At 44.1% G+C, this 11,804-nt stretch overlaps 1 protein-coding gene across 1 annotated transcript; it reads left to right on the top strand.

Moving 5' to 3' along the window:
• The first annotated feature begins 2,230 nt into the window (after positions 1-2,230).
• Positions 2,231-8,900, top strand: AGT (angiotensinogen). The gene is made up of 4 exons (XM_009945894.2): positions 2,231-3,028; positions 7,033-7,297; positions 7,762-7,906; positions 8,709-8,900. Exons 1-4 carry the CDS (start codon positions 2,239-2,241, stop codon positions 8,898-8,900), a joined length of 1,392 nt encoding a protein of 463 aa, XP_009944196.2. The 5' UTR covers positions 2,231-2,238.
• The last annotated feature ends 2,904 nt before the right edge of the window (positions 8,901-11,804 follow it).

Here is an 11,804-nt window from a genome sequence, read left to right as displayed (position 1 = left end):
CTGGGAAGGTGCCAGGTCTTCAACAGCTGGATTTAAACCCAGATGCTTCCACCCTGTGTAAATTAAAGCATTGGTGAGACAGACATTGCACTGTGTCCTCTCAAAAGGCTCAGGCCACCAGAATTACAAGACCTGACTGGCTGGTGCAACTCAAAAAATCTGGGAGAGAGAAGGCAGAGAGCAGAGCTTGGTTACTAGCAAGGCTGTTAGCATTTTGCCCATCCAATGAGCTCTGCAGAGCTTGGAAAGGGAAAAAGAGGGTGAATAGAGCTACAATAAACAAGAAATGACTGGTAGAATAAAAACACAGCTCTGAATAATAGTGTTTTGGTCAATGACAAGTGTTACAGATGCATAATTTCCAATGCATTTGGATTTCAAATACACAAATTCAAAGTTGTATACTAGAAATCCCAGGAAGGTACAGCAGAGCTATTAGTTACCAAAAAAATGGGTATAGGAAAAGTGAGAATTATAAAAATGCAAAATTTGTCAGTGTGTTTGTGCACATGTGTATATGTATGTATGTCTGTGTGCCCATGACTTTCTCATTGCCAATATGCACTATATCCTTTGTGCCAAAACATCAGTGACATCCACATCCAGTAAAATTCTCTACTTCTCTTCAGAAAAAACAAGAGCAGCAGGTGGTCTTTTACCACATGAGAAGACTGCCGGTACAGTAGAATAAAACTTGGCTTACCTTTTCTAATTCTGTAGTCAGATAAAGAAGGTGTTATGAAAATGGTTTGTCACGGTTTGAGTCTGGGCCGGCCACTAACAAATGGCAGACGCTCTCTACTAACCCCTCTCGCCTCCCAAAAAGGGAAAAGGAGAGAGAACAAGGGAGAGAGACTTTACGGTTTGGAAAAGAAAACTAAAACAGCTTTAATGGAACAATAACAATAAAAGAAAAGACAGTAATAAGAATAAGGAAATAAGGAAATATATACAATACGTACAAATATATACAAAACCAATACCAAATCCAACTCCCCCCACCCTGATGATGATACGTCACCACCACACTGCAGGGCTGGCACTGGGGCAGTCCCAGGCTGGACTCCGCAGCAGACGGGGACAGGATGCAGGAGCTGGACTCAGGCACTGGATTCAGGGATGCATGGATCAGGATCGATGACAGAAGAACAGACAGAGTCCTCCTCAGATGTTGGCCATCGAAGAAGAGAGAGACCCTCGTGATCTTTCAGCTTTATACTGAATATGACGTATATGGGATGGAATACTCTGTTGGTCAGGTTTGGGTCACCTGTCCAGTTCGCTCCTCCCTGAAGGTGCAACCTTTTTCATGCTTGCGACCCTTTTCACTCCCGGCACCCCAACACGGAGTACAAGATTTACCAGTGACCTTGGTCGCTATAAGAACAAGTATAAGCAAGGGCCTCTCTGTGTACCATTCCTTGGTACGAACTATAAACACCAGGCCTTATCACTGCTAGAAGCTGTCACTGTCTGGAAAAACATGCTGCTGTTTCAGAAAATGCCGTTATTTAGAGGAGACTTAACTGAAAAGTTAAAGCACTAAAACAGAATTAGTTGTGATTTAGCCCAAACCAGGACATGGTTTCAGTGTTAGCATGTTTGGATAAAGAAGCCTTGAGTGTGTTTCCCTAGAAGCTAGAACGAATGTTTGTGCAGGGCTATGAAAACACAAAATGCTCTGCTAGTGCCAAGTATTATGCTGACTAGACATACAAAGTGGGATTGTTCAGTGGCTGGACCTTAAGAGACCTGGTTTCCAAACCTACTTTCCACGTCACAGAAGGCAAATTGCTTAGCCCATCCGCGCGTCAGCAAAATTTAGTGCAGCAGTTCACAGAGATAGCTCTGACCAGGTCCCAGGAGCGGTATAGTTTCATTATGACAATGTTTTGCCAAAACTAGCACACTAGTTTACAAGCGTGACTAGTCGGCATGCACAACCATATTGCTTCCTGTGCTAAATCGTTACGGTACTGCAGTGGGTAATGGAGTCAAATCTGTGCTTAGCACTTCCCTGCTTGCCGCCATTGAAACTGGTGGCCATCTCACCCTGGGCTTTTCAGGGTCAGAGTCAGACCAGCTAGCACTAAATACTGAAATTCTTGCCTTTGTAACTCCAACGCAGCACTAGCACCTCACTCTGCAAGTAAGAGAAATAGTATTTACAAGAGACTGATCAGTCTTCTTTCCTCCCCACTTTTTTTTCAGCAGACAAAGTGGAAGCAATTTTTCAACATGAACCTGGTAGCAGATCTCTGTTTGTTGGCGTGCCTCACTACAGTGGCTTGTGACCGGGTCTACGTCCACCCTTTCAATTTGTTTTCTTACAACAAGAGTACCTGTGAGGAGATGAAAAGCCTGGTCCAGGAGGGAAAGAAAACCTTTGTCCCTGTCCCCATTGAGTCCCAAACTGCACCTGCCTACGAAGATGACCTGAGCGACAAGGACAAGCTGGAAGCCCCGAGCTTGAGTGGCCAGGGGAGGCAGAAACTGAGCTACATGAAGGGCCTCGTGTATATCCTGGGTGCACGCTTTTACAGTGCACTGCAGGAAGCGCAGCGGGGCCAAAACGTGCTCCTGTCCCCAACCAGTCTTTATGGCTCCTTGGTGTCTTTCTACCTGGGCGCCTCAAACCAGACAGCAGCTGATTTGCAGCGTTTGCTGGGATTTGTTCCCCCCTCTGGAGACCCTGACTGCACCTCCAGGGTGGACGGAAACAAAGTCCTTTCCAGCCTAAGGATGATCGAAAGCCTCGTCAAGAGCAGGGACGAGGAGCTGCTCTTTTCCAAGATGCTCTGCCTGTTCTCTGCCCCTGGTGTACCTCTATCCCAGCTATTCGTGCAGGACTTGCTCCCTTCCACTGATGCTCTCTACGCCCGAGCTGTTGACTTTACGAACCCAAGTGAGGCAGCAAAGCAAATAAATGCCTTCGTGAAGGCCAAAAGCAAGGGCCAAAGCAAGCACTTACTGACAGACATCGATCCATCCACCGACCTGCTGTTTGCAGTGGACATCCGCTTGGCAGGTAGGAGGCAGCACTGCTTGTTTCGGGGGTAGGCTGGGTGGAGGACAGGCAGCAGCCCTGCTCTCAGGAAGGAAGCAAGGTCGCACCTGGTCAGCAGTGAGAGGGAAGGGCTGAAATGGAAGGCTGGACGGCTGCTCCATGTACAGCGCCCTGCTCCCTACCGCTGTGCTGGGGGTCCTGCCTGCACTCTGCTATCAGCCAGCAAGGGCAATGGGGAGGAGGTGGAAGGAGACGGCCTCCAACAAATTTTCCTTGTCCAGGAAGCTAAGGATTAGGAAAGGTATGGGAAGGTGAATAGGAGAAGATTGCTCGGCATTTCTGACTGCAAAGGGACTAAAAGTCCTGAAGGACCTCCAGGAAAAGTGATCAGGAAGCAGGTTCAAAGCAAGCCAAAGAAATACCTTTCCCCAGAACCTGTATTTCCACAGGAGAGCTGGTGGTAACAGGCTGGAGGTACAGGTTCAGGAAAGGCTAAAAACTATAATGGAGAGGACTCCTCTAGTGGTTGTTAAACATCGAAGTTTGGAGGCAACTTCTGTCTCAGGAAGTAACCAAACAAGCTACCAATTACGGAATCAGGGAGCATATACAAAACTAGAACAATGAAGGCAATCCCATAATTACCTAGTGCAGTTCCATGCTGCTGTCCCAGAAATCCCCCCATACCACAACCGAGCCTCCTTTTCCACTGCTTTTCAACATCCTTGTGACCAAATGCAATACCAGAGATCACACAGGACAGCTTGCCTACCAGTGACTGTATTTCAGAAAACCTACAGTGATCCATAAGTTTCTAAGACGGCCTCTACTGCTAAAGGTAGAGCTCTGGTGACCATGAAATCCTTTCGTGCTTTCATCTTCCCACCTGTAAAATGGATATCAGCTTTTCTTTGCCTTTCATGGGTGCTGTCATTAACTGATTCTAGCCCCTCAGGGGGCTGTGAGCATCAGCTTTCTCTTCAGTGTAAGGTATAGCATAGAGATGATACTGCAAAAATAATTTTCATGTTACAGGCTTGGGCATGGTCACAAGAACAGAGTTGTCCTTTAGCAGAGTATTTTTTTTTCCTCTTCTTCTGTAGTGGAAACTTTTAATTTTATTAGCTTAGGAACACATGCTTCAGGGTCTGAGTCACTGGGTCAGCTCTACTACTTCCTCTCTCTCAGAAGGGTGCACTTGAGATGTTGTAGTCTCCACACGTGGGATGGAGAAAATTGGCTCAAGAGCAAATGAATTAGATAAGCAATTCTCCTCTAATAAACACAGGAGATGACTTCAGCTTTGCTTTGCCATTTGGTTGCGGAGGGGCAACCATGACAGCAGATGCTGTCATGTTCCATATCTGTCCCTAAAGCTGCAGAAAGGAAAAAGTACTTTTTTTTTTTTTTTTTTCCCTCTGGAACACTTTATACATTCTCCTGAGATGCTATCGACAGACACAGGACTGATAAAATGTCAGAAATCCATACAAAACAACAGCTAAATGTTCCAAAGGTCTCAACAGTTGTTTGCTTGCACACAGTTGTTTTCACTTCCATAGACTTGCTGCCAAGCAGGGGCTGCCATTTAGAATCCAATGCAGAGCGTCAAGTTCCTATTTTACTGATAGACTTTTTTTTTTTTTTTTTAAAGTTGCAAAACAATTACAAACTAGTGAATGAAAACATCACCATGGGACTGCACGATCTTAAGTGCCCTTTTCTTCCTTTTAAACTCTCTTTTGAACAGACAACCCTTGATGACTTCAGTTTTAACTAGAAATTTGGTAGGATGCTTTTTGCTATATATATTTTTTTTTAAAAAAAAAAGTAAACAATCATAGCTTGCCACAGAAAGTCATCCTCTCATTAAGCTTGTCAGGCTGGCATAAAGCCTGTATTACAGAACATGAAGCTCATTACCTGAAGCAGAGGTGTCCAACATTTCTTTCCCATTCTCTCACGACAGAGTACTCCTTTACTCTCACAGGCTACTTCTTTGCTCTGTGATTGACAGCCTTTTCCGCTTCAGTTCTCTTCCCTGTACTGTAGACACAGGTTTCTTTCCTGCTCTGATGCGGTTGCCAAAAGTTTGCCCAATCCCACAGCTTCTGTGTCCTCATACGAGAGATCTCACTGCAAGAAATCCTTTCTTCCAGTGTTGTCACCTGTTGCCTTCTATAGAAGGGATGTTCATCTTCTTTAGTCTTCCTCATTTTACATTGCAGGTGTCTGAGGCAAAAAGCAGGGTTTCTTTAGTAAATACGTCTCTCCCATGTCCTAAAAAAATGCTGTAAGAAACAAATATTAAGACTGCTAACATCTTTTAGAGCACTTTCATGGGACTACACACAGTTATAGGTTTAAGGGCACAGACCCTCAGGATGTCCAGACCCTCACCTAGCAGAAGGCCACAGGGAGCCATTTCAACCACAAGGGTGCTGATTTGTCATGGTTCATGACTGGAACGATATTAATAGACTCAGTCTGAAAGTCAATATCAGAGTTTTGAAATTTTGCAATATCTTTCCCAAGACTATTTAAAACCAATTACTATCCCACCTTGACACATTTAGCTATCTGAATGCTCATTTTTTTTTCCTATTATTTAACTCTGTTACAATCTTGATTTTCGCTATTCTGTGAGAATAAATTCTGCACGTTATATAGACCCTGTGAAAGTGGCTCCTTTCTACTGTCTCCTTGCATCCCTTATTCTTTTAAGAAAAAAAAAAAGTGAACAACTCTATTTCCTTATTCTTTATTTTGCTTATACCTTTGACATCTCCTACCTGCTGCTTCTTTTTGTAGGTGAAAGTCCCTAAATGCTCTTTTTATGCAAGCTCATTTAAAAGGCAAGTGTTCCTATGCAAAATCACTTGCTACGTAACAAGTATGGTAGGGTCCAGCATTTATCTGGATTTATTGGAGAACAGAGTAGTTAAGAGCACAGCTAGACCAGCTCCCATTTTATAATATTAATTACTTTAATACAAGGAGCGCCTTTCATTACCACAACATATACATCTGTTTTCCTAATTCCACCAAACAGCAATTCCGAGATTTCTGATATCTTTGCCCTTCTTGCTGATGGCAGCAGTTTCTTTAATGCCAACAGGATAACCTGCCTAATTGGGCAGCAGCAGCACTGATCTATGGCAGTGGCCAGGTAACACGTTGAAATGCAAAGCTGTGCAGCAGCAGCGGAAGGTGAGAGCAAGGCTTCCCATACTTGTGAACCCGGTAAGAAATGTATACTAAGGTTTAGCAAGCATTCACCTATGTCCTTTTTAGCCTCCTTGGCTCAATCAACACTTCGGTGTTAGGCTTACTATCTCCCACCTTGCTTTGGTTCATAAGATCGACAAGGTGAGACCTCAGCCAGAGCTTGTGCTGCCTTCCCTCTCCTGAGCCCACCCACCTGTCTGAGAGCGCTCCTGCAGCACGGGCTGGCCCTGATGGATGTGCTCCTAAATGTGCCATCAGCGCCACCCGAGGGATGGAGACGAACTCCGAGCAGACTCTCCGTAGAGGCCTGAGAGCCAACTAGGAGCCACGTGGCAGCCTGTGAGGAAAGAGGCAACCAAGCAAGCAGAAATACCATGCCCAGGAAAGGCTGCAAAGCCAGCAGAAATCACAGAATGTTAGGGGTTGGAAGGGACCTTGAAATATCATCTAGTCCAACTTCCCTGCCAGAGCACAACCACCTACAGTAGATCACACAGGAACGTGTCCAGGCGGGTTCTGAATGTCTCCAGAAATACAGCAGCTTTGGCCAAAGTCCTGATGGTCGCAGTCCCTGTGCCATGAGCCTGTACCAGCCTCTGCCTGATGCTACCAGAAAGCAGGATAGGTTAAAGGCAGGATACACAGGTTTACAGTAGCTAAACATGCATTTATACACCAGCCCTTGACTAATGCATAGTGTGTTGTTTTTAAATAAACATATATACCAGCTAAGGGACAGAGGAGAGGAGTGAAGGACGAGAAAAAATAAATTTCTTCTTTCTCAATCTGTTTTTCAGTGAATGTTAAGCAAGCCTCCCGGCTCAAAGAGCCTCAGGAATTCTGGGTGGATTCCAACACGAAGGTTTTGGTCCCTATGTTGTCAGTCATGGGGACATTCAAGTACAAAACTGATGCCAGTGGGTTTTTTTCTGTGGTGGAAGTCCCCATCAGCAAGACCACGCTGCTAGTGCTGCTGCAGCCCATCAATGGCAGCGACCTGGAGCATGTGGAGTCCAAGCTGCAGTTGCAGTCCACAGCCTGGCTTCAGCAGCTGTCCCCAAGGTAGGGCTCGGGCAGGCACTCCCTCCCGTAGGGATGAAGGAGCCCGGGTGCACTGTCCATGGGCTGGGGTCAGATCCTGCCAGGGAGGGTTTAACATTGAGCACAGAGAGAAACACCTGCAAACACCAGGGGCCTCACCCTAAGGGAGCTCAACTTCGGTGGGATCAGCTTTCTATCTGGGGGTATGGTATTTCAAGGAAACGAGCAAGTGTCTTTCCATAGCTGACAACACAGGATGCACGATGCGGGACTACTTGAGGTTTAATAGCATACCCAGGGCAGATTTAGGGTGACTTCCCCATTGGAAACAGTAACGTGATGCCCATCGGCCCTTGGTAGCTGTCTGCCCCCACACACCAAGCAGTTCTTGTGGCTGTTTTCCACACCTGTTTCCTAGGACTGCCCAAACACACATTTCCATAGTGGAGAACATGTGCTCACTTGTCTCTCTCTCTTTTCTGCAGAGAAATTAAACTAACACTGCCAGAGTTAACAATAGAAGGTAGCTCTGATCTACAGGAACTTCTTGCAGATATGGAACTGCCTGCACTGCTGGGGAAAGGGGCAGATCTCAGTAAAATAAGCGACACCAATCTAACAGTTGGAAAGGTACAGTACACATCACTGGCATCTAAAAATACGCCTCCTGCTCAGCTTCAGCCTCTTTAACTGTATAAATTTACTTAAAACAAACCAGTCGGTCATGTGGGGACTTTCAAGATGACTGAACAATGTGAACATTCCTTAGCTTAACCTACTAGCAGCAACAGGTTTGCCTTAAACTACTCAAATTTCATCACTGCAGCAAACACTACATTTAACACAGAGATGAAGTTTGAAATCTACGCGTGCTAGGCGCTGTACGTACTTTGTTACCACTTTCTGGCTCAAACACCTCCAGGCTACTGGGCTGTGAAGGATAATTCTCCATCACTTAAGAGACCACTCCCAGAAACTGTGAACACAGAGGTGCTTGCAGCACATGACCTCACCAGAAGACAGGCTCCAGCGTTCAAGTCCCAAGGGGAAGAAGGGAGAGCTTGAAGGAGAGGGCTGTCTTTCATACAAAGGTGGCAAATTGTATTCCAGAAGTATAATTTGAGTGCCTTTGCTTTTATTTAATTTTATTTTTAGAAGGTGCCCTACCTTGGAAGTTCTGTCAGGGGCTTCAAGGGTAGCAGGATTTCATACAGCCCAAGCATACAAGCAGCTGTACAGCTTTTTTACGTTATGGAACAAGTACTCCCAACATCTTTTTAAAAAACATCCATGGAGTCTCTCCTCTGCTGCTTACAGCTTATATAAGTTATTGTTTACTTCACATGCGTTATCATTTACTCAAACTCTCATTTGTCTCTTCACTTACCATGCTCTGATAACTCCAGAGTTACTCATCTGTTTTGCCTTACAGGTAATAAATAAAGCCTTTTTCAAACTGACCAGTGATGGAACAGATCAGCCAGAAGACTCCGCAGCGCAGAACGAAGATGTAATGTTCCTGGATATAACACTGAACAACCCATTCCTTTTAGCTGTTTTTGAAGAAAAGTCACGGGCAATGCTTTTCCTTGGCAGAGTAACAAACCCTCTGCATGGGGTTTAAACACAAGCACATGTGAGGGGAATGATGTGCATTTCCCATCACCTTTTTCTTATTCATCAACTATTTTTACGATCCTGGGAGTGCTCTACTTAGGTTTGAGATGAAGCAGGTAGTGTTTGAAATACAGCTTTTTGAAAGCTAAAACATTGCAACATTTCATCCTTGTTCATCTGTTCCCCGTGAGGCAACTCAAACTCTTCTTCCAGCTTTTCTTTCCTTGTTCCCACTTTGTCTCCCTTCTGCCACAGCTCCCTTCCTCAATGCAGTGGGGACAAAGTAGTAGCCAGCAAGGCATTGGCTTAAAAAATTAGTTTTATAAGCACAAGCAGCATTTACTTTAGAAAGGCTTGGAAAAGAACCTCTTCATTCCTTAAGAGGTCACTTTTTAACTTTTAGTTCAGTCCGTTTTACAAGAGAGATCCCCTTTTACATTACAATGGAAGTTTTACAGTTATGCACAGGGATTTCTAGCTTCAGCAGCAGCATTTTCCTTTAAAATGCTGCCAACAGCACAAGCAGGCTTCACTTGGCCCTCCGAGACAAGATTTTTTTGCCTTGGAAGCAAAAACATATTTAAAAGAAGTTTCTTCTTTCTGCAGCCCAGATGGATATGTTCATTTCTTAACTCTATGGAAAAGCTAAAAATAGGGTTTGGTAGCATTAATGAACTGTGATGGATAGTAATGAACTATTTCAATACAATTCCATTCCTTGGATTACTTTCTAACCTGAGACGCATTTATTACAGCCTTACAGTGAAGAGAACATTACTGGTTCTATAGAGCCAGATCTATAAACTTTAACATATCCAAACCATATGCTTTTAAAAAAATAGTATTAATGGCAATAAGCTATACTAGTATAAATGGCAGATGTGCTGCTAGACATGAGTAAAAAGGATCAGTGGTCCAATCCAGCCCTTAACAGTGTCATAAAGGCTTGAAACATTAAGCTTATTAGATGACTCTTGAATTAGAAGAGAGGAATTGGGAGTGCAATCTTGGCACTAAGGAAAGCCTCTTGGAACAAGGATCTCTCATCTCTAGATTTGTCTTTAGCACTGATGGCATTTAGAAAGCAACTGCAAACCTCTTTGGTATATGACGCCGGATGTATCCTACAGAGCACGGTAGCTCACTGTCATCCACAGTGGCCCAAATGTCTGTCCAATCCAAACCCACTAATGCCATTGGCTTGCTATCAGTGATGTAGGTATGTGACAGATCCTTCTAGTTTCATGGAAAAGACTAATAAATAACACAACTCTCAAGAATACTAGGATTTCAAGTGCTATGATACAGCATCCACGTATTTATCCGATTACACTGTATGTACTCCAGATGATCTAACATCTAAATACTGTACTTGTGTTATATACAGAAGCAATTAACTGCAAAACATGCAGAGGTGGAAAGACGCAAATAAAACCACTTCCAAGTTGCTTTGCCACAGTTCAGCTGGGTTTATGTCCACAACTACATCCCTTGTTCTGGGTTCTGAAATTTGCTCCAAGTCAGATTTCTCTCTTTTAAGCCAGTAAGTTGCAAATTATCGTGTACCACAGCCAACGATATAGCTGTAAGTATGAAAGAGGCAGCTTTAAAAGTTATCCTATTTACTCATTAAAGTCAGAAGGCAGCATCAGCCACAAATAAAGTTTCAGACCAAGAAAGTTCCATTTCTATGATGAAGATGGAGGATAATGAAAGGGAGCTCCTGGCCTCACTGCCAGGAAGTTCTGGGACAAAATGCTATTATTCACAGGTGGGGGCTGCATGCCGTTGGATGACTCCATACCCTGTTCGGTGGTTACCAGCAGAAAACCAAACAAAACCCACCACCCACAAGCCAAACCCTTTTCAGAAAAGCAGCTCTGTGGTGAGCACCTCTCCACTGACATCCTGGAGAAGAAAAGGAAGGAACAAAGGGCAGAGACGGGGGACTAAAAGTGTACTGGCCAGAGCAAGGACTGGGAAGAGAGGTACCGCAGCAAGTACTACAGCACCAAAAAGATAAGCTACCCGTACACACACCCATTCTCCTAGATACTGAAATGGTAAACAAACACACCTCCCCCAACTAAATCTCTCCACTTCCCCAACAACGTACATTGTCCCGAGACTTGTTTCTGACATCAACTCTGCATCTAAAATTTTTTATGGCATTTTATACTCCACTCCTCTCCAGTGGTCTCCTCCAGTTCCACCAAATTCCTCTGCCAGGCACGCAATAATCTGCATTCCAAGCACCCTAAGCATCATTCACACACTGAGCTCTCCGCTGCAGTCTACAGCTCAACAGTCCAGTGAATAAAGCACTTAAAATCATGCTCTAACAGATGGGAGATTTGGAGAAAGAAAATAAAAACAAGGATAGGCTTTTTAAATTTCATTGAAACAGCGTAGTTTATCCCTGAGCATAGCTGACACGCTCATAAGCTTAAAAAAAAATAGATAAACTAGGCAGTTTGCTTCCTCATCCCTCCAGTTCAAGCATGAAAATACAACAGCTGACGGAAAAAGGAGAGCAAATACTCCTCAATATTGAGTGGTCCAGACAAATAGACATACTGCTAGGTATCTTTAGGTGATGAGGTTGAAACAGTCTGGTCCACTTCTGGTATAACTCACAAACTTGAGAATCCAATTACCATTTTAGAGGAAAACATGCCACCACTCTTTCCCTCCTCAATACTATTATACAAAACCTCTTCCAGCCAAATTCCTTCCAGACTTAGAAAGGCACAGCAAGTTTTCTACAAGTCCTACAAGGGAGGAAGAAAAAGGCATAAAATCTGCATTACTGTCATGAAGTGAAGTGCACTTGAGAAAAATAAATCTGAGGAATGGAAGGAAGAGGATTAGTAGCAGAAGACATCTCCAACCGAACATGCTTACTTACACA

The sequence above is a fragment of the Leptosomus discolor genome, chromosome 2, assembly GCF_034619465.1.
Source record: "Leptosomus discolor isolate bLepDis1 chromosome 2, bLepDis1.hap2, whole genome shotgun sequence".
Taxonomy (NCBI): domain Eukaryota; kingdom Metazoa; phylum Chordata; class Aves; order Leptosomiformes; family Leptosomidae; genus Leptosomus; species Leptosomus discolor.
This window is presented reverse-complemented; position numbering and strand designations above follow the sequence as displayed.

Bases quoted from the DNA above. Each gene is read 5' to 3' on its own strand.
- AGT (XM_009945894.2), top strand. From the start codon at position 2,239: ATGAACCTGGTAGCAGATCTCTGTTTGTTGGCGTGCCTCACTACAGTG. The intron at 3,029-7,032 runs GTAGGAGGCAGC...TCTGTTTTTCAG, and splicing joins AGTGGACATCCGCTTGGCAG to TGAATGTTAAGCAAGCCTCC. The intron at 7,907-8,708 runs GTACAGTACACA...TTTGCCTTACAG, and splicing joins CCAATCTAACAGTTGGAAAG to GTAATAAATAAAGCCTTTTT.